Source organism: Cydia fagiglandana, chromosome 19 (genome assembly GCF_963556715.1).
Source record: "Cydia fagiglandana chromosome 19, ilCydFagi1.1, whole genome shotgun sequence".
NCBI classification, from domain to species: Eukaryota; Metazoa; Arthropoda; class Insecta; order Lepidoptera; family Tortricidae; genus Cydia; species Cydia fagiglandana.
Genome location: NC_085950.1, coordinates 13,974,074 through 13,997,960, shown reverse-complemented (window position 1 = coordinate 13,997,960; position 23,887 = coordinate 13,974,074). Strand labels below are relative to the sequence as shown.

The window sequence follows — 23,887 nt, the reverse complement described above, 5'->3', positions numbered from 1 at the left end:
ACTATTTCTGAAATGGTTCAAACTATGCTACCCATTTACCCAGGCACCTTTAGATATTCGCTTTTTAAGTCGGTATAGGTTCTTCATTGGGCATTATTGAAGGAATACTATTACAGAACCACGGGAAAAGGGTCTAGCAGGCTAAGCGAATAAGAAGTGCCCCCAACGACGGATTTGGTCATTCTTTCAGGTGGTGTAAAATAATGAGAAGAAAAATAAAATGTTTTTTTTTTATAATGAAGTATAAGGACATGATGCAGGTTAAACATATTCATTTTGTAGTCTATTTTATTGCTGTCAAATATAATTTTGTTTGGTTAATCTAACTTGAACGGTTTACAAAATATGACACTTTCAATGATACACTGATGATTTTACATTATCCTGAATAACTCGAAAACAAAAGAAGATCGAGGACTGATATTAAGCATAGAGAGTTCTTAGGACCTGCCAGTACACCACCTGAAAGAATGACCAAATCCGTCGTTGGGGGCACTTCTTGTTCGCTTAGCCTGCTAGACCCTTTGACATGTTTGAGTAGGCATATGATATTTTTATATGTTAAATCATAACTTAAATTCAGTAACTGTAATGCCATATGATAAATAAACAAGCCATATGACAAATATTAAAACATATCAGCTTATTATATTTTACTGACTGTGCCTGGGTATGGATAGACTGGTTAACTATTGACTGACATTAAAATGATGTGTAGCTAATATAGTGGCAAAACATTTTAAAAATTTTGCGGCACGCTCGATTCAGTCCAATTGTTTACATTAATACTCTCTTAAATACAATTTTAAATACTGGCCAAATCGTAACCCCACCACAACTTTCAGAATAATGCTAAAACCCACTGAAATCATTACGCATACTAGTGTCATGGCATTAAGCCTAAGGAATATATTTCCTACCTGATATTGAACTTTACTTCAAAGTGATAGGGTTCAATTTTGCATAATTTCTGACACCCTTATGCCTTTTAAAGTCCAGATGAAACTATTACCTCACAAAAGAGTAAAATATTACCTCAGCATGTGTTCAAAAAGTTGAAGTCGGGTAATAGAGTAAAATATAAATATTCGTTTTATTATTGTTGTGCGAGAACTTGCAGTTAAGCTCAATTTTGTTTTAGAAAGAAGACACACACAATTCAAGATAAATGCGTTGTTTAAATATAATGTCAAAATAATATCACCTTACATAGAAATAGGTAAACAGTATCAAAAGAGTCATCAGTTAAACGCTTATAAAATATGTAGGTATATTTTTTACAAATACCCTGTAGAATAGGATTAGTATAGATAAAAAAAATCTTTAATAATGTCCCGTTATACATCTTACAATTTAAATTAAGCCCTATGTGCGTCAGGACAATTCTTTTATAATATTGTAGACGGTATGAAATCACCTTAGAGTAGGTTTATTTAAAAATATTTTAGAATCATTCAAGAGTCGGAAACTGTCAAAATGTAACTACACTTTATTTCTTATTCATCTCGTTTATACTTATAAAATGCACTATATCCACAAACTTGTAGCGTCAGTTTATATTTACATAACGCACCTTAAGACCTACCTATTGTATATCTCTGCGGAACGGCCACCCGTTTGTCGCGTTAGTGACCACTTAAAACTATCTAATACTACTTCGTGGTAACACTCCACCGAAATCACACCTACCTTTTGATTATATGTTCACGAGACACACTTCAATCTTTTCAATCTTACCTCATGCTCATCAAACGCACACATCTATATTCTACTCTACTAAAGGATACTTACGGCGAAAATCCAACATAGTTTTTTTTTCCAGACACAGGAATGACCCAAGTATAGGATGGAACGACCTTATTTACTTATATAATAATCGAATTTCATTTAGGAGAAGACCTTAGATCAACAATAACATGTTTAGATATTTCTTGATTCTATTATCGTTGAGGTTCATGTGTATTTTGATTTAAACGATTATCTTGTCGCATATCAAGACAGATAACGCCCATATTTCATTAAGAATGTTTACCTATTTAAATTTCCTACTCAGTGGCCTCAAGACAGACCTTGGTATTTGTATGTGTATTTAATATTTAAGATCAGCCACCGTAATTCAAAAGCACATGTCAAAATGATAGGATACATACATAAAGATAACGAGATGTGTATTAATAGAACACCTGCTTTAGACAATAACTTCTGAATTAGGTAGGTAATGGGCCTGACCGTCTTGGATATTGGAAACATATTATTACTTATATCGTCGGCCTAAGTCGCAAACCTCGTAACTCCGTTTCAAGGAAATTAGTAATTGCTACCTTGGACAACAATAATCTCGTAACTCCGCTGGAGGAGTTACGAGGTTTGCGACTTAGGCCGACGACATACTACTATTTAGACTACCTATTCATTTACGGCGCTTTTGACCCTTTCCTTGCTGATTACATATTTACCTACTTAAGTTTGCTATAAATACTAAGTTATGTTCCTACAATACTGAATTTTAGTAAAAAAACGAAACTTAACTACTTAATACATAACCTCCTCCTTTTTTGAAGTCGGTTAAAAATAGGTAACTATACCAATCTTATAAATTCAAGTCAAATTAAATATAATTCAAATTATGAATATAGAATTACTCTCAAAATCAATCAAAACGAGGAATAAAAAATTCAATAAATAACCAACTTATTGAAAATGTTTTTAAGCTGTAAAACTAACAAATTGTTATTAGCATTTTGAATGCCAAGAACACCTAAAGGCGTTTTAACTAGTCGTGCCCACAGCACCATGGACAACTAAGTGTTATGGCGTACGCTGTCAAAGTAACCTTCACACTTTCAAGTAAGGTTTACATTAGAGATGCAACGAATAGTTGTTTGGTTGATACCGGATACCGAATGTTAAAATAATAGCCGGATATGCCGGATACCGGATAGTAACCGAATATCCACATCACTAAGTTTACATTAGCTTGCTGGCGCCCGAGACCTTGGCGTGTGAGTGACGTTTTTTGTTTATGACGTAAAGCGTCCAAAGGGTTAATAATGTAAATATCTACTCTACTACCGATATTTTTCACTTAATGAATACACTAATGGTACTGTTCTACTAAGGAAGAGCATTCGTAGTGAACTTTTGTTGTTTTACTAAACTAAGTATCATTACGTGTTATGTAGGTATCCTACTCTAAGCCATACACTATAAAATCCAGAACAATCTAGCTTCTACCTATATTGTGTGTTTACGGAGTTAACACTAATTAAACTTCCGTCTTTTCTTGCAATGTTTGGCAATGACGACTAAAAGTTCATATTTTATGACAGTATTTTATGTCAACGAAAACAGTGATGATTCGTTCTAAAACATACCAAGCATAAGTTGCCTGAAGAATCAAACAAAACTTCAAAAGTAATGGTTATATAATCATCAAAATATAGAATGTCAATAAATTATATATAATGTTGGAGAAAAAATGTAGAAGATGTAGAGTTACATTACATTACGTACGTATCCGGTTCAAACGACCAAATATTATACATATCAGTTATAGATTCTTCAAAACAAAAATAACGAGATTTTTTTTTTAAACTCACCAACTTGTGTAAAATATTTGCGAACATACGAGAAGAGTGAAGGAGAGAGAAAAAGCTTTGGACCTTCGAGTAAAATACATAGATGAACCTATTAAGATAAATGAATGATATTTGGGAGGGAAATTCTTGCAAAACAAGCAAAACAGGACGAAGGGAGTTTACTTCAAGTTAACATTATCCTTTAGGTAGGTACTTATCGCGTAATATTTACACGTCTATTTAGGTTAATACTTATTTATGATCATATAAATTTCTTCCACGTCGTGATAGTGACTACGTACGTGTGTACGGTCATATGTACAACTTATGTAATTAACTTATAGTACGATTATTGTATATGTATGCCTGTATGGCCCAAAAATTCGTTGACAAAGAATTTTTAGAAATATTTTTCTTAGATTATTAACACGTCTTTTAAAACATAATGTCATTAAAAAAATAACTATAATCATAATTAAAACCAAATATAGATACTCGTATCTTCAAAATATTATCCACCAAAACCACAGACAAGACATAGACCAGACTGAGCATAGTCGCGCTACCCCCTCTGCCACGCATACGGTAATATTGTCTTTGTGTGACGTCTGTGTCTTTGAACGGACCAATCACGACACGGGACTTCGCTCACCTCGTCCCGCGCACCCCCGCATTTTTGGCATCATCGGTTGCATGAATAATTGCTCTAAACTCGGTCTAGAGGATTCCTAGTCTATGACCAAAACGCAAACGTTTGTTATAATACTATCAACAATATGCCGCAGTAAACATTTACCCCCTTATTCATAAACGTTTACTAAAGTTATCAATCCGATAATAATCATTTGTCCCTTTCCGACGTATTGGTATGATGGAAAGGGACAAACGTTTATTATCGGCTTGTCAACTTTAGTAAACGTTTATGAATAAGGGGGTCAACGTATTAATTAGTCAACGTATTTTTGAGCCACCATGTACTTATCAAGTTACGATTGGAACAATGGTATATATCGCACATTTGAACTAACCGCGCCAACAGGTTTAATCGTGAGACGTTCATAACAGTCCAAAAGACCAAAGGATTCTGCATGTTTAGTATTTTTTCTGTCCTTCGGTTAACGTGCCTGCTCCGTACGAAAGTCTAACGGTGGCAGTACCAACTCCTCAAAACTGCAAGGATTGTCACCTCAGAGACAATCACAGATCGTCAACAAAGTGCACTCTAAAGGAGTCTTCTCAGTTCTTGACATAAATACTGTGACCGCGACACTAAGCCTGTGCTTGGAAAGCACTACTACATTTACTATTCCTAAAATCTATGAAATACGAGTATTTAGATCATGCAGAATCCAGTAGTTAAATGGTCTGTGTATATATACTGAGATAATCTGGAATATTCAAATTCTGGCAGTTCCAAATGTGTGAAGATATACCAAGAAACTGAAGTGGAGTGATCAATAGTTCTATGAATCTTAAATTTAAGTTAAAATCTAAACCGTCAACGAAGTCCCGCGCTTTATTCCTGATTTAACGAAAACTCGACCCTATCACAGTGGGTGATGTGGCTACGCTAGTTAATTTTAACTACGACTACATTAAAACTATACGAAAACTAGTTCGCGCAGTTTGGTAGCTATTGTTTTATGATCTACAACATTGTAGGGCATTCCGTGCCTTTATATGAAATAGAATATAGTTTTAAATGTCCTGCTTTATGCAAAAAAAGAAAACAGTTTTAATTGCTACTCTAAACCATAAACGACTAATTTCTAGCGAAATTTTATCAAATTCACTGCTGGTTGATGAAATAAATGGAGTACATACGATTAACTAATGACTCTTTGTGACATCTAATGAAAAATACTAACTTCAATAAATGAACAAACTATTATTAATCTCTACCATAGATTGTAAGTAACACGTTACATAACTCGGAGTAATTAACAATGGAGACGCCATGTCTAAAATTTTCGGTACAAAATAGTATGCCGTTTTTTGCGGGGGAGGGGCACATCAAATGTATAGGTACGTCATGTCAGATATTTCCGCCTATTTTCGACAGAGGGGAACGCCTGTTAATGGCGGCTCCATTGTTATTTACTCCGAGTTACATAACGAAAACAAATGGTCATAAAATTAATAACAACGATGTAACTTAGTTTAAAAAACTTTTTGTTAACAATAGATTAACGTTTAACTAAAATGTGCATATAGTTATGGCCAAGTTCTAAACGTAAATAGTGCATATTTGTAAGTTAAATATAAGTAGGTAGAGTTTGTTTAATTTAAAACTAAAGTACAAGCGTAACTGAGCATTTGTAAGACGGATTCTAGAATTTTGGACGGTAGCAGTGGAGGAAAGCTGTGCCTTAAATTTCATATATTCCTCAAAACAAATAATTTCGAGATAAAATATATTTAAAACTGTCCGATATATACTTGCTATTAACCCTGAAAAAATGAACTATTTAACCTTTAATCGCATATTATTTCAAAAAAAGTTTAATTGCGAAGTTCTACCAAGAATATATAAGTTTTCTGTTTATACAGTACCGGTCAAAAGTTTAAGTTCACTCTGCGAAATAAGGTTATCATATTTAATTATGTTCAAATATAGAATATGTTTTGAATTTCAAACGTTTAATTGTTTCCACTACTACCAAATAACAATAAAAATACCTCTTGGAGGAATCGTTTTATGTTATTCGGAAAATTTGATCCATTTAATATTTTTGTTCCGTGTTTCCTATGAGATTTCGTGAAGTTAGAAATCATTTAAAATGGGTCGCAAAGCCGATTTTAGTGTCGAAACTCGTGCTGTTATTGTAACTCTGTCAAATGAGGGCTACACGACGCGGAAAATCGCTGAAAAAATGAAGGTTTCTCAAACCGCTGTCGTGAGTACTTTGAAACGAAAACAAAAAACCGGTCTTAATTGCAGTCGATCTCGGTCAGGTAGGCCAAAAGTCACGTCTAAAAGCGAAGACCAATTTATTTGCGTGCAGAGCAAACGCCAACGTACTCTAACTGCTCCAGAAATTTGCGAAGAACTCAACGCCACCCGAGAACAGCGAGTATCGGTTTCGACAGTGCAACGGCGTCTGCGAAACTATGGTCTAAAAGGTCGTATTGCTGCCAAAAAACCCTTGTTACGTAGTCAGAATAAAGTTAAGAGGTTGAAATGGGCCCAGAAACACAAAAACTGGACGTTGAACAGTGGTCTAAAGTTTTATTTTCTGACGAATCGAAGTTTGAAATTTTTGGAGGGAGTCGTCGTCAATATGTTCGACGACAAGTAGGCGAACGAATGATAAAGCAATGCGTGTTGCCAACAGTGAAGCACGGTGGAGGATCAGTTATGGTCTGGGGATGCTTTGCGGGTGATAAAGTTGGTGATCTCGTGAGAGTCAATGGCATAATGGATAAGAAAATGTATCATAACATTTTGCAACGTCACGCTTGTCCATCTGGAAAACGGATTGTAGGCAGAGGTTTTGTTTTCCAACAAGACAACGATCCCAAGCATACGTCGAAGTTGTGCAAAAACTACATTTCATCCAAAGAGAACCAAAAAGAATTAAAATATATGGATTGGCCTCCTCAATCGCCCGACCTCAATCCAATTGAGTTGTTATGGGATGAATTGGACAGGAGTGTGAGAAAAATGCGGCCAACTAATAAAGAACAGCTTTGGGAATACCTATACATTTGTTGGAATAAAATTTCGACATCACCACTGCAAAAACTAATTACGCGAATGCCGAAAGTGTGTGTGTGTGTTGCATTGAAAGCAAAAGGCGGATATTTTGAAGAGTCTAAAGTTGGCAAAAACTGATCTTTTTTATTTAATTGTGGTTTTAAATTAGAGAATTACCTTTAATTTATTATGTAATAAAAGATTATTAAATACTTTTATTAGTACATTGTGTTATAGCTTCATTTAACCGAATTTACAGAGTGAACTTAAACTTTTGACCGGTACTGTATATTTGTTGTAACTTGTCATCTATTACCTATACCTTTAAAATTCATATTTTAATCATTTCAAAATGGACTTTACGTATTAGAAGTTAAAGTTCAAATTTGGCCGGTCAACTAGTCGCATATCATTTCATGATTTTAAGAGAAATTATCTAATTAAATTAGTTATAACTATCTAATATCTACTGAGATCTTGTTAAATTCTAAATGAGTATTTATTCCAAACTTTGTGAAAAACAATGGACAGTCAATGGACAGCCTTACATTCATACAAAGATGTAATATATCCAATCATAGGCTTTATTTGCCTCTACCATACGCACTTTGAATGTGCGCGTTACTCTCAATAAGGCCTTCTATACATTATTATTATGAAAATTGACTTATCTGAAAATAAAACAATCTCAGATTAGATCTATTTACGTTACGAGGTTTTGCTGAGCCGTGGGTTTCTAGGGCACTGCATGAGATGGCGCTGCCAGGGCAGGTCGCGCGCCAGCACGTTGGTCAGGCAGTACGGACACTTCCACTCGTCCATGCCTAATGCTGTGCAACAAATTGTTTGTTAGGAAAATGAATAATACTGTTTTATCACTGTGTGTTGTGCCTGTGTTTGTTGGCTAGTGAATTGTATATATACTCACGTATACAGTTGTGGTATTCTGGATCGCCCACTGCTAGCGCAGCACCGCATTTCGCGCACGCCTTCCACGAACCCTCGCCCATTGAGCACTCTTCTGTAAATAACAAGAACAAATACTTTAAGGAAAATTCAATAAATGTTAGTTTAGTTAGTTGAAGCCTGGAGAGAGTGGGGAGACCAATTGGAATGGTGTAAAATCATGGACTTTGTAATCCAAAGTAAACGAAAGAGAGTGTCTGTATGATGGCTCGAATCACCAAGTCAACTTGGCGCCATGGCTTCAAACTTCCAAGGAATTTGATCAGCTTTGAGGCCGATCGCATACGTTTGCATTTGTTTAATATCTCGCTGGTCGGCCCGCTATTAAAGCATCACGCAAACTTACCCAGCAAGTGCAGGTGCAGCACCCGCGCCTCCAAGGCCACGCGGCAGCTGGGGCAGCGCGCCAGCAGCACGCAGCGCCTCCAGTAGTGCGCTTCCAGCCCGTCAGCGCGCACGCGTCGCCCGCACCATGTGCAGGTCGTACTGAAATAGTACAGATCGAAGTTACAGTGTCTCTTTGGAGGCTGAAATATACCTATAGTGGTCAGACAAAGTGGACTAAGAGCATTTTTTGTCCTCTGAAGCCATTTCAGCCGCAACTGTGAGCCGAATTACATTCAGCAAATCAGCAGTATCAAAGAAGAATGATCTACTCGATCACTTGGCATATTGAGAGTACCTACCTCGTTGTCATTATCAAAGTACAGACAGAAATATTTAACATAAGTCTCACAATATTCGGGACTTACTTGCAGACGGGCTCGGGCGTGGTGTCGCTGCTCACGTCTCCCGCGCCGCGCTCGTACGACTCGAAGTGCGTCTCGCTCACGGCCTGCTGCCGCCGCCCTGCCACATCATTATCCTCAAAAAATATTTGTCCCTCCGTTAAACTCATGTTTGAGGTGATTCTGGCAAAACGAATAACATGGCCAAAGAAGTTGTTGCAATGGTCTCAGTCATTTAATGGGACCTTGATCGTATTTTTGGTGGACTACAGATGACGGGAGTGAATTCTGATAGCAGTGGTAGGTATAATAAGTACTTGGGATAAAATTTTTCGGCGTAATTTTACACTCAACATCAGACAGACAACATTTTAGAGATCCGGAATAGTTAAATACTTACCAGGGCTGTAGTAACCGCTCTCATCCATCTGACTGTCATCCAGTTGTAAGTTCCTTAACCCAGCCACCAGCTTAGGAGATTCCAGCACCGCCTCCCTGTAATACTCCGCCTTCACTTTAGGAGAATCCAAGCTTCTGCTATCAGAGTCACATCTCAAATCTATTCTGGACATTTGTGGTGAATCCATAGGCAGAGAGTCCATACTTCGAACGTCCATTCTGGATGTTTTAGGTGAACCTAAAGACGGAGAGTCTCTGTATTCCAAGTGTAGAGGTTCGTACACGGTGATGGGTCGTTCTTTGAGCTGTGGCTTGGAGTTGTCGTGGTCGTAGTGGATCATGGAGTGGCGGTTTTCTGCGTTGCGGTTTGTGCGCCGGTACACTACTGGTGGTTCCTCTTCCTTGTCCTGGAAATGAACCTGGGAGAAAATATACCATTGCGAATTAAGAGCGACTCAGCCATTAGTTTCTTGAATTTTATCAACAAGTTATTTTAAGAAGCGCTATTTAATTTTGAAATTACCTTCTCAGCAGCACTGGATCTCGGAGAATGTTTCGGACTCACAGCACTGTCCAACCTCAGTTTATTATAACAAGGATAGTTTGCGAAATCCTTAACAGCCCTGCTCGGAGTATACCTCTTCGTAGGAGATTTTTTAAGACTGCTTTTCGACTTGGAGGTTGTATAACTTCCACTTAAGCTGGATGGTGCTAGTGTAGCTCCACTGATGCTGGAGGTCATAGACTTGAGGCTGTAGGAGGAGGTGGCCCCGATGGATGACGTCATCCCGAACGACGAGGTCATGCCGCTGGTGGTGCCGCTGCGCGTGGATTGGGCGACGCTCGCCGTTTCTGCGGCTGAGTGAGATGCTGATTGGTCGCCATTCAGGAGCTGTTCTTCTGAAGGCGCTTGGTTTAAAATTTTCTGTAACAACAATGTTTTAATTACAGCCTATTGCTTAGCTGGTTTCTTGCTGCGATTGATTGATTGATTGATTTAAACGGAAATATCATACATGATTTTAATCAAATGAATTGCTATATAAGTCATTGCCAAAATCAAGAAGAAATTATTACAGTGAATATATTTTCATCAAACAGGACACATACAAAACTCCATGTGATGCCAGAGAATCCAATTAATTTACTGATAGCATATTTAATGCGGTGTGTCATGGTATCACCAAGGAGGAGTTTTGCTTTGACCACTCTAGGGGAAAGGACATAGCCCGCAACGCGAATTATACCTAACGCCTGTGGCAATTTCTGTTCAGTGACCCTGTCACTGACCTGCATGTCAATCCTGTCGAACTGCTGGAACAAATGTCGATAGATAAGGTTTCGGCGCGTGACAGCATCGTCGGGCGGCAGCTGAGCCCTGACTACTCTTGGCGAGCGCGCGTAGGCGGCGAGCAGGATGCGCTCCGCCGCGGCGCGCACGGAGCCGGCCGCGTGCTGCGCGCCCGCCGCGCCGCACTCGGCTAGTCGCCGGACCGTCAGACCGCTGCGACACACATCAGACAGTGAAACCGATAAGTTTATGATGATGATAAAAAAAGAACTGCAAATATAATATACGAGTATGTATAAAACACGTATTAATTGATAACAGCTGACGCAAGTTTCTTAGCCGACGTTAATTAGTCATCGTTTTAATTACTATCAATTTCACAACTATTAGAGTGCTTGATAACTAAGTATTCGTTATTTTCAACGAGACAGCAGACGGGGATATAGCTCAGTGGTAGAGCAATCGACTGCAGATCGATAGGTCCCCGGTTCAAATCCGGGTGTCCCCTAAGATATGTTTTTGGATTCCGTATAAATATAATAGCAACGTTATTTGTTTTATTTTTTTAATAAATCTTTCTCTAGACGATTGACGAAAAGATTTAAAGGTACAGACAGACGGAATGACTTTGTTTTAAGTACAGATTTAGCTAACACATTTTACGCAAAGTCGCAACGCAAGCAATCTATCAAGTAGATACCTACGTCACAATTTTGTTAAGTATAAGTTCGCTTCGCGTCGTTCGCTTTCAATCTAAAAATAACCATAACGCGAAACAAGTAAGAAGCATATAATCTTACCTGTTCTTATCAGTAGAGATGCCGTGGCTGAGTATGAGTTGCTCGAGCATCTGCAAGCGGGAGAGCGCCAGGCGAGGGTGCATGGAGGCGGGCACCGCGCGCACCAGCTGTTGGGGGATTATGTGCAGCGCCCTGCAACCGGAGTTATCATAACTACAACTATTCTTATAAATTAGCACTCCACTATTTTTTCAGCCAAGGGATATTAAATTTTTTGCTGGAATATAGATTTCCAAAATCTACAAAGATCTAGTGTGTCATTAGTTCACAGTCCAATTTACGTAATACTGATCAGAGAGATAGCTGACCCAATTTTGATGATACTTTCATAGAAGAAAATCGAAGTCTTAATTTTATCATTCCTCTCTACCTTATCCATATGCCATTTGAAGATAAAATTTCCTGGACACATGTCTGAAGAAAAATTAAAAATTATAAAATAATTGGGTTCCATATTATTATTGAGCATGGCGAAACAATGGCCGGGGCACCATAGATAATCAATGATCTGATAAACGTTTGGCGACAGACACTGACAAACTTTTTTTACATGCATTGTGGTAATATAGTTGGACCAAGAAAAGTCTGCAACGATTTTGATAGCACACGCAGTGCAAGTGTTATTTTAAACGTCAAACTTCTATGAAATTATGACGTATAAATAACACTTGCACTTCGTGTGCTGTCAAAATCGTCGCAACTTCTCTTGGTGTAACTCCATCTCACCGGACTTGCGGGCAGTCAGCGACGGTGAGCACGGTGTGCTGCGCGGTGGAGTGGACCCTGGGCGCCGGGTCCCCGCAAGCTCGGAGTAATTCTGGCAGCAGCTTCTCCAGACATCGGCCCACTTCAGCGGCGCACACCCTGAACCATTTTAACAAGAATTAATAAGTAATCATGAGTGGAGGTGGAGGTATACCAAATATAATTATGACAATTACAAATCTAACTGCCGTGAAACATATTATATGCAAGAAGCGAGATTTTCTTCACTGATAAGCAGACATAATAAATTTTATAGCATTTTTGGTGCAGCGGAGTGGTGGTGCGGCATAGTCGTCGGACGCCCTGTAGAATTTTGCATTCTATCTGTTTCTTTGCACGTTCTCTATTATATTCGCTTGTACCTACCTTACATCTCATCCAATTGCGAATAACTGTGATGAATCCAGCGATCATAACCCTAGAGCTGATTAGCTCTGACTAAGTAATTATACTACTGCGGCAAACGTGCTCACCTGCCCGGCACGAATTCCTGGAACAGCGTCTTGAGCACCTCGTTGGCTTGGCTGTACACGGAGAACACCTTGTCCCTGAGGGCGCGCTGCAGCAGCAGAGCCGCCGCTCGCGCCGTCTTGTTGGGTGAGGTCTTTGTGCTGCCGTTGGATGGAGATGTCAGCTCGGCGCGCAATCTTGCCAGGCCTTCCTCCTTATCCAGGTAGTTTTTGGAGTAGAATTTTTCCACCTACATAATTAAGTAGTCTGGTTATTGCAGTGGTATTTCATTAGTGCAAATAATGCCCACAATTGTATTAAACCCAAAACTACAATGGGAGGGATTTTATCTCTTGCAAAGTATCCTTCAGTTCCAGTAATAACTTTTCGCTTTATGTGTATCAATTAGCAAGAAGAAATAGACGCATTCTGCAAATTGCTTCTGGGCCTATTTTAACTGAACGGGATTTGGTGCGACGCTCTTAAGACTTATTAAGGTTACTGCATTTTAAATACCATGCAGAATCAGATCAGGAGATTAGGTTGCTAATACAACTTATGGATCCTTGGTACAATGCCTCAGGGGCCTATTTTAGATTTAAGCTAGTTATTAATTTCGTTTAGTTGTACCACTGTATATAATTGTATGTAAATGAATGATTTCATATTTTCCACTTATGGATAAGATTGTACTTTAAAATTTGCCTTGAGTAAAAAGTACCGGTTATACTTACAATAGGATAACCGAAGATGAGTATGGGCAGGGCAGCCTGCTTGCGTTCCCGCTCGTTGAGCTTGTGAGGTGGCCGGGGGTGGGAGGAGGCGCTGCCTCCGCCGCTACACTCCTCCTCGCGCGCCTCCCGAAGGTACTCGTTCGTGTGAGAACTGGAAAAAATCCGTATGTCACATTATTGGGAATAACAGATAGTTTTGAAGGTCATGTGGAACGCCGGACCGGTGGTCACGTCATACGCTTCATAGAAAGTTCCTATAAGATTAACTACGAAGTTTTATTGTCAGTCATTGTCAGGGTCCGTGTCAGGCTTTTGATGAACGTTAAAAGTAAAGATCCTTGCCATCATGAACTTATTCAGAAAACTCTGTAGATATATCATTAGTTTTCTCATTTTAATGTTACCATGCATTCTATACTGTCGATATCTAAACGGATCTTTACTTACTGTCTCAATGCGGGAAGCAGTCTTTCTTCATACGCTTCAAAGGTAGATCTAGGCCCCGCGCTTTTATTCCTCCGTCGGACCAAAGTCCCATTGGCAGCGTTAGGCGTGATGCTCCTTCTAGGACTATCCGTCTCTTTCCTCAACTCTTCTTCTTCCCTCCTCTGGATCTCTTCTCTCCTTAGGACCTCATCTCTCCTCTGAGTCTCTTCTCTCCTCTGGATCTCTTCTCTCCTCTGAGTCTCTTCTCTCCTCTGGGTCTCTTCCCTCCTCTGAAAATCTTCTCTCCTTATGGCTTCTTCTCTCCTCTGGACTTCTTCTCTCCTCTGTACCTCTTCTCGTCTCTGAAGCTCTTCCATTCTTTGCATTTCTTCTTTCTGTTCAAAGTCATCTCTTCTTTGTGCTTCTTCTTTCATTTTCTCATGTTGGGTAGTTTGTAGTAATGGTTGCTGGTATTGTTGCTGCGTTGGTTGTTCAATTTGGAAGAGCTGGGGTTCTGGTTGAGCTTCTTCGTGCAATTTTTGAATTGGGGACTGAAACACAAAGCTGTTTTTGAATATTCAGAGCAAGATACTTACATACCACTTACATACTGTTGTATTTCTTGACAATGATCATATCTACTACGACAGAGAAAATAGACTTTAAGATATAACCATTTAAAAAAAACAGCCACCTATTACGGATTTTTTTGATATCAAGTATGTAAAGCTGATAAAATAGCTGCTAAAATAAAGGTGGGCTTTTGCGTAAGACAATCAATCCTTACGTGAGGCACATCTTCTTCTTGATCCTGTTGTTCCTGGCAGTCAGGCTCGTCGATGGGCGGCACGGGCGACGGGATGTCGAGGCTCAGCGCGCCGGCGGCCACGGACGGAGACAGGTGGTGGGAGAAATCGTACTCTTGCGCCATTGATGAGTCGTTGCGGCTGTCCGGCTGAAAAATGGATCTCTTAACCTCCCGTGAACTCTTCCTAACGCTCTTATAATCGGACTGTTTATGTACGGGTGCGAATGTTAGTGTCGTTGTTACGAAACGTCAAAACTATTTAGCCGATTTATGTAATTGTACAGTAAATTAAAGTAGTGATATATCCAACATTATCTTATACCTTTAATCGAGCAATTCTTGTATATTATTTATTTATTTATAGGTATATATCTCTCAGGTGATCTCGGAAATGGCTCTAACGATTTCGATGAAATTTGCTATAGTTTTAGGGGGTTTTCGGAGGCGAAAAATCGATCTAGCTAGGTAGGTATCTCTGGAAAAATGCGCATTTTGGAGTTTTTATATGTTTTCCGAGCAAAGCTCGGTCTCCCAGATATTAAAATAATTACCGACTTTAAACAGGAAGTTTTTTTTTAAGAAAGCTGTAGTGGAACTTTTTTTGCTTGTGAATCACATCTTTCATGGCTCCTCTACACGATGGGCCAACGCCGGCCACTCCAAGGGACGCATTTATGCGTTAGAGGGAGCAAGTGATATTGCTATCTCATTCTACCGCATGACTGCGTCCCTTGGAGTGGCCATGCAGCGTTGGCCCATCGTGTAGAGGAGGCATCAGTCAGTCTTTGAATGGGCTTCTTACCCCTTCCTCCTCAAACAGCCTCAAGAGCGCCGGATCGTCCTTGATCCCGGCGAGCGCGTCCGCGATGCGGTCCCGCATGCGGCGCGCCAGCTCGAAGTCGTCGCGCGCCGCCGCCGTGCGCTTGCGCAGCCGCCACCGCCCGATCCTGATGCCCGCCGCCGCCAGCGCTGCCCCTGCTGACTTCAGGCGCCGAGCGTACTCAAATCGCTCTTCTGTACGACAAAAGGAATATGCTGACGTGAATGAAATAACCTAAACGAATGACATCGCCGACAGTATAAGTTCCGGTTCTAATAATTGGCAAAAGTAAATTAGTCGGCAACTGAAACTGCTGATGATACTCTTAAGTCCGGACTATAGTGGGCCTATAGGTAGGTACCTACTGCACCAAAGAAAGCTCTCCAAGAGCAAACAGAAATCTAAATAAGGCTTACCACACACTGCAGCCCGTTTCTTCTCATCCAAGCTCCTGACCAGGTCTGCGATCTCGGTGTCGACGTACATGACAAAGGCCAGGTCGTCGTAGGGCGAGTAGCACAGCTCCTTGTTGGACACGGGCGACTTCTCCAGGTCCTCCACCTCCTCGCCCAGCACATTCACTGCCATTAGTGCTACCTGCGTACAAAGCTTCATTCAATCTTCAAGTACATTAATCAAGAGGTATAACCTAAGTAATCGCTCGAAAAGATGGCACAATACCTTTGGCCTATCTTCGAGTAGATGGCGATACTTTTTGACATTTAAAAAATTTTACACATCAGTGAGAAAATAGGGATCAAAGCCAAATGCCGTTCTAAGAGTCTTAATCATTTGTGTACATTTAATTTACTTTGACAATATTTCTCTAGTCTAAATTCTCTTTGGCCTAGCCAAGATGCCAATGGTTTGCGACGTAGCGAAGGCAACAGTACTAATCTCTCACTATCACTCTTCCATATTAGTGCGACAGAGAGACATTACTCGTAGCGTATCGTTCGCTACGGACCTAACGATTGGCATCTTGGCAAGGCACCCTGAAAGGAATACCTCCCTTTGCAATGAGTTCTTGTACTTCGTATTTTACCTGGTCGTTATCGTTTGCTGGTGGATGCGGGCCAGATAGTTTCAGCTTCACGAATCGAGCGATGGTAGGTTCAGGAAGAGCGGCCGACCTACAAAAATAAGCATATATATGAAGTTAAAATTATTCTGTTAAATAGGTACTTAAAACGGTTTCATAATATTGAATGCCGTTGAATAGAAATGAGGGAGTAGAAGCGTCTATCAAGAGTAGAGGTAGTTGCATTAGGTAAAGCCAACCTTTTGACATATAAGAAGATAAGATAAGATAAGATAATATTTATTAATTAAAACTTATGCTAATTTGATTTATACAATGGTAATTATACAATTTATACTTAAATACTAGTAATTCATGGATTCAAGTTAAGATAGGTACAGATCAATTTAACAATATGTAGTGGACCCTATAATGGACGTGGAACCAGTAATGGGACAAAAAAACATAATTCCTCTAAAATAAGTATCTAAAAGTAGTTTATAAACACTGGCTGTATATTATCATAAATAAGAGTCCTAGAGCTGTTGCAGTTTGAAGTTTTATTAAATTTGGTTGTTTTTTAAGAAATTGGCGTCAACCTAAAAGTTGTCGTGTCACTGAAAAAAAATACCACTACGAATTCTTAAGAACTTCGCTAAGAGAGGTGAGTTAATTTATTAAATTTTAATTAATTAATACTTGATGAAAACTAGAATGTGTTTTGTTAATTGCATTTACCATGAGATAAGGTATACAACACACTATGTTGTGACTCCACAGATGTAAAAAAAAATAGTGGTATTTGGCCCAATCCCATTATAGGAGCTGTAAAACTGCGTACCTCCTATGATGGGACAAATGACAGAATGATGCTTGCTATGCCATACAGAAATAAAATGTAGTTAAGAAATATGTCAATCTGGAGGTATTCTCGGACTTCGGATAAATTAATATCGTTTTCCAAACTTTTATTTAACTTACTCTGTTAGTTAGTGTGGGTCCAATCTTGGTAGCTGAATTTGAGCCACTTTTCGATTTCCGATTCAGTTGAAATTTTGTGTAAGTGCGTAATTAAGTATGCAAATCGGATGATAATGCAATATTATGATAACATGGACCTGATCTGATGATGGAGACAGGAGGTGGCCATGGGAACTTTATCGCATTAAACCCTAACTAATTGTGTTAGGGTATATTAGAATTGTCTCGATGGATCTAATACAATAATAACTGGCTGATGTGGAAAGAAAAATACATTCAGCGATAAAAGCTTATACCAAAAATTGTTTTATTTTGCCGTAATTTATTCCCCATTTCAATATTTTATACTCATAGAGCAATGTTCATTATAGGGGGCCCATTACTGGATCCACGTCCATTACCGGGGGCCCATTACTGAAACTTTGGTGTCCATGACTGGAGAAAAAAAGCATAGTTTTAATTTGCTAAATATGTGGAAACTAATTGCAGTATCTTTGATACAACACGCCTAAAACATGAAAGACGTATAGGACTTTCATCTTTTAACATGCTAAGCGGTAGACCATTTACATGAATAAGGGAAATATCATACATACTCCAAATTTACTCTTAAATGTCCCATGACTGGTGCTGTTACTATAATACCGATACAAATGTGTATTTTCTAAACTCTAATGGAAAGAACAATACCTAAACTAAGTAAACATTTACTTGTATCTTAGGTATGCACGTTTTGTAGGTCAGTGTATAAGTGGGGAAGTGCTTACCAAACAAGATGATTATTTATTTATAATAACAATAAACTATATGACTATGACTATATTCTACTCTTTAGAACGTTAAGTGGTGACATACTTAGCAATTAGTTTGTACAACACACATATAAATCTTATGTTATGACCGTATAACGCAAATATCACCCAATAGTTGATGCGGTGCATTTGAATGTCAACCGTACCTGAGCTCCCTGGTCCTGGCCTCCAGCGCGGGCCTGGCGAGGGTGACGCGGCCCACGCTGGTGTAGGTGGCTCCACAGGGCGTAGCGGCGCCCTCGGACACCAGGCCGCCAGATACGAGGACCTCCACGCTTGATGCTGGAAAATATCACCCATTTTAGTCCTCTCTGAAAGACTGCTCATCATCATATCAGCCCTTTATCGCCCACTGCTGAGCATAGGCCTCTCTTCTAGTACGCCACTTGTCCCGGTCCTGAGCTAATCTCATCCAGCAGTGACCCGCAAAGTATAGGCAAAGAGTATTTGAAATAGAGGAATAAGTATTGTCAAAGTAAATTATGTAGGCTTGAGGATAGGCCAAAGGTATGGTGCCATGTTTTCGAGCGATGGTGCCTTTGCCCTACTCTCGACTAGATGGCGATACTTTTTGACATATCAGTGAAAAAATAAGGATCAAATACAAATGGCGTTCTAAAGTGTTAATCATTTGTGTTGAAAGATGGCAGTAAATGTACTGAGTACATCATTTACTTTGACAATATGTAATAGTTTTAATTCTCTTTGGCACAGGTTTAAATATGAAACCCAACAATGCTCTTATTAACAGTTAGCCTGTGTCCGTTCTCTTGCTAAAAATTGCTTTACAAAGTGACGTTAATTAGTGGCTCTTAGAGAAAATAGAGAAGCTAGAGAAATAAAATAAACAGGCGCTGATGACTCACGGATTAGCTGGTGGTGGGCCAGGAGCTGGAGCTTGTGCACGCTGGCGACGCTGGTGAGCCGCAGCAGCAGCTCGTGCGGCGGGCCGCCGGCGGAGCGCCACCCGCGCGCCGCCGGGCCCTGCGAGTTCAGCTCGCATGCTGGGTACGAGCTGTCCTCGCCTGGAATGACGGATTTTCAGTCTGTTTAGACACATACCTTGATTAGGTTTACCTCCTCTTCAAGGAAAGAAGCTTAAATGGCATCAAATTTATTGGTGCCTTAACTACAAAAATTCTGAATTGAAACACATTATGTTACTAAGCTTGAATTTATTAAATAGGTATCTGTGCTCATCCTGTGCTCATCATGATTTGAACCCGGGACCATCGGCTTCTTAGGCAGGGTCACTACCCACTAGGCCAGACCGATCCACAGGGAACGCCGAAATACTTGCCATATATAATGATAATGTAATAACCATGATAATGTTTAATGGATACCCATTTCTTGACATGACGTTGCAAAAATGATTCATACCTACAAATCTTTTTTGAAGGAAAATAGGTCGCGCGATCCACTAGTCATGTTTCCGTAATGATGGCGGACAATGCAACTACATCAGCCTTTCAGTGTACCAAAATACCTGTGTTTCATATCTGGTTATGCCTATGATGTATGACATGATAAATGTCTAAGATAGTCGGTACGGCTCTAAAGTTTACACGTGATAACTACTTAAGTACCTACGTGACTAAAAACGAACTTTTTTAACAAAGCAATAAGAAATCAGTTTAATGTATAGCAAGCTGCAAAATTGCACGGACCCTTAGTCAATGCAATTCATTCATAAACTGACCATGCACTTTAAGACACCTTCCTTCTAATTGGGGTAAAAAAATTGCGTTATGAGCACACGGTCGTCCGGTCGATATGTCACCTAGCCCTAAGTATTGATTCGAGCAGTCACTTAAATATTGAAGGCATAATGATGTAGCTCGCCGCTCGTTCGTGCTGTTCGACACATCTGTAGAGCTACGCGAATTTAGACCTTGCCACAATAACATTAAGCTATGGTTTGTTTAGACAGGTAACTTTTAAACAATAGATGAGCCTTCTGCGCTTTGCCCTAACATAATGCAATAATTGGTTCAAATTCAAAGGGGTGAGACAGTGTTGAAGTGCTGGAACTTGTGTTCTAAACTTCGCTGAGTTTACTACTGACTTTTGTAAACATAGTTAGCAAGTTCCATGCTTATGTTTTTCACCTAGCAGCAAAAAGTTGTTAAGACACCTAGCTTACCTATGGACATTTGTTTGTTACAAAGAAGCACTACGAACAGAGGCGCATACTTATATAGTGGAAAAGTTAAAATGACACCCCTGATCTGATAATTCCTACTCGGTAAACGTACCTACCCGGTCGTCTAGTAAATGCTGCAATAAAAGGTTCAATAAAGCATTGAAGGTCGTCGATTTAATTTCCGTGCGCGCACAGAAGGAAATTAAAAACCTTACACTAAAGTTTATACTGGCTGGTACTAGTTTGTAGTTTCTAGCGTTTATAGACTAGTTAGTCACTACTTGTTGTAGAGTCATGAACAGGACTGAAATATAACATAGTTAAATGCATAGGTGTTTCTGAAATAACTTAACGACGACATATTTATGTTTACGCAATCAAATCCCGATTCACGTAGAGTTATGTTATAGTTTTCATTTACGGGTCTACGGATCACCGTAGCGCCGTCTACGAGAGTTCGTAGCGGCCTCCCGCTTATTGTCTGCTAGACCAGCCGGCCTAGCCAAGGTTATAATCGCTATCGCTTCGACAACGAAAACCATTATGTCTCTCTATCACACTTCCATATTAGTGCGACAGTGACAGTTGCGTTTCGATCGCTACGGAGCGTAAGCGATCGGCATCTTGGCTACGCGGCCTGAACGGAGCATTTTTGCTACTACCTATTTGGAAAACTTATGTAGCAAAGTTAGTCGTAGCCTTTTAGGCTACGACATAGTAGTCCGAGAGAAACTCCGAAATAAATCTATGAATACAGTAGGTACAATACTGAAACGTTCCAATTTCAATATTCTGATCATCTTTAAATCACGCTGAACTGCCTACCTACACCCAACGGTTCTTAAGATAGAGCCCGCTGACAGGCGGACGGACAACGTATGCATAATAATAGGTTCCGGTAGTTACCATTCGGGTACGAAATCCTAAACATTGGTTGATGGTACAGACGCCTCGGGCCGCGTTCCAACTATAGTTCGTTTTTTTTAGCATTATAAAGAACTTGCAAGAAGGTAAGCGATCTTGACATGTCTTTTAATTGAAAAACGCTTTTTTAAAATCAAAAACTATTACTTATGAAAGCAGAAGAATATAAATGATCGTATTAGATTCTTAATTGTTACATATTTGCCGTAACTTATTTTTAAAATGTGTTTTTCAATTAAAAGACACATCAAGATTGTTTACCTTTTTTCTAATGCTAAAAAAACGAACTATAGCACTTGGTTGTTTTTGCTGTATGTTCTACATGCTAGATATGTTTTATAAATTTCTATCCACCTACGTTAAAATCTCAAATAGTCTGGCAAAGTAGAATTATTTAATTATCGTTTATAATTTCTATATTAAAATGCACTTACTTGTTGCGTACACGACGTGGAACGGGATGCGTTTCGGCATATCCCTTTATCTGGCCACCATCACCACTGCTCCCAAATCTCCCATCACTAACATAATAAAATCCCCACTAACAAAAAAACACTAAATAAAAGGACACTTCATTCGTCAAATCATAGCTAAGAAAATGTTTAGAATTACGTTTAACTACATTTACTAAGATATTTAGTGTAAAGTTATACCGGAGAGCTTGCGAGGAAATGAAAGAAGAATGCGAAGTCAGTAGGGAGAGGAAAATCAATAAGTTCGACGCGAAGTTCGCTCCTAATGAAAATTTTACTTTTTGATGACAGCGCCATCTATGCACGGTTTGGGAAACTAATTACAGGGTTTTCCCCGAGAGTTCGCTTTGACTGCCCTATAATTATAACTGCATTAATAATTGCATGCAACGTTATAAATAATTTGATATTAGAGGGTTAATGGCTGGGAATTAATGACAAACGAAGGGAAACATTTTAGGATGGGGTTATTAAAAGTTCTTTTTTTGTTTCAGACTTAGAGCGGGTTGCACCAAACCATCTGCCACCGTTTTAAAGCTTTCGTTAAAATTTATTGTGTATAGTTCGTTTTTTTTCATTAGAAATTAGGTAAACAATCTTGATGTGTCTTTTAACTGAAAAACACATTTTAAAAATACGTTACGGCAAATATGTAACAATTATGAATCTAATACGATCATTTTATATTCTTCTGCTTTCATAAGTAATAGTTTTTGAATTTTAAAAAGCGTTTTTCAATTAAAAGATATGTCAAGATCGCTTACCTTCTTGCAAGTTCTTTCTAATGCTAAAAAGAATTGGGTAGGTTTTTTTTATTTCATAGTTCACTGGTAAGAGTGGTAATGGTAAGTGATGATGAGCCCAGTTATAGTTTTTTCATCGCAATTTCTCATACACGGTGGTATTTCTCAAAAGTTTATTGGGTGAAATCGCAAAACAATAACCCAAAATTTGCAGCATGTTACTTTGCTACTCATCATGTGGAAAAAATATAACTTTCTCATCAGTTTGAACAATAAAGAGAGCGTTTTACCAGCTGGTGTGGTAAAAAATGTTGAAATCGGTTCATATGATAAAGAATTATCCGTGTAAAACCTACATACGTTCTATTTCTGTTTTCTTTTGTATTGTCTTCTTTTATTGAGGTGTGCAATAAAGAGTATTTGTATTGTATTGTATACGTTAGGTCGAGTAGGTAAATTAGCCGATAGATTTTTATATCCGCCGCGCCAGGAGTGTTGTTCTGTATCCAGGTGAGCAGCGCGGTGACTCGGGTGTCGCTTAGGGTGGTATTTCATCTGTCCAATGTCATTGCCACTGCCGCTAAGCCGCCTGCTGTGTCCAAGTCTAAGCAGCGGCCGAAGAAAGGGGTGCAGAGCCTTCGTGAACCTGTTCACAAGGATCGGTCACAGCTGACTCTAAAAGAGTCGGGATGCGACAGAGATGGCTTCAAAAAGGTGGAGGAGAAAGAAGTCAGCCCGTCCGAATCAGTGCGGTACCGCACCGACTGGACCCAACCATTTGCTGCGTCCTGCAACACCGACGACGCTGCTGTATGTGTCCCGATTACACTACCTTACGAAGGTCGAGGAGATCGTGAAGTATTATGTACGAGCCAAGTCCGGATTCATCCTGAGGGTCGTGAAGTTGGAATCTCGACACAATGTGAATTTTAATTCTTTTGTGCTGAGCGTTCCGACTGAACATACTAGCGACCTGCACCAAGGAGGAGTTTTGGCCGAAGGGTGTCAAGTTCCGGCGGTTCCGCGGCCGGCTCCCTGACACTGCGGGGTTGCGAACTGCGTCGCAACCATAATTGTGTTTTTAGTTTTAAGATATATTTTGTAATAATATGTATGCTAGTTTTAAGGTATTTATCTATGGGCCAATAGTTGCCTGAAAATAAATGTTTTCATTCATTCATTCATTGCGTCTCACTCTCTCATTAAGCAAAATGTGAGACAAAATACACATTGGACTATTGGACAAAGAAATTGCACAGGTGGAATATACCACCCTTAGTTAGGTACTAAATGATGAATGTGTATGACAGGTATATTAAACACAG

General features: G+C 39.4%; 1 protein-coding gene and 1 non-coding gene across 2 annotated transcripts; one reads left to right on the top strand and one right to left on the bottom strand.

Moving 5' to 3' along the window:
- Window positions 1-7,568: 7,568 nt before the first annotated feature.
- LOC134674063 (centrosomal protein of 104 kDa) lies at window positions 7,569-22,119 on the bottom strand. Its single transcript, XM_063532112.1, has 19 exons — window positions 21,781-22,119; window positions 19,143-19,301; window positions 18,423-18,558; window positions 16,508-16,595; window positions 15,879-16,059; window positions 15,445-15,656; window positions 14,622-14,789; window positions 13,856-14,385; window positions 13,409-13,559; window positions 12,698-12,924; window positions 12,186-12,323; window positions 11,460-11,591; window positions 10,659-10,872; window positions 9,892-10,293; window positions 9,370-9,787; window positions 8,994-9,090; window positions 8,588-8,727; window positions 8,204-8,296; window positions 7,569-8,105 (listed from the first exon to the last, which is right to left on the bottom strand). The coding sequence occupies exons 1-19, from the start codon at window positions 21,818-21,820 to the stop codon at window positions 7,984-7,986; spliced, it is 3,648 nt and encodes a 1,215-aa protein (XP_063388182.1). The 5' UTR covers window positions 21,821-22,119; the 3' UTR covers window positions 7,569-7,983.
- On the top strand, window positions 11,096-11,167 carry Trnac-gca (transfer RNA cysteine (anticodon GCA)). The gene has a single exon. It is a non-coding gene; the product is annotated as a tRNA-Cys (tRNA).
- Window positions 22,120-23,887: the final 1,768 nt, after the last annotated feature.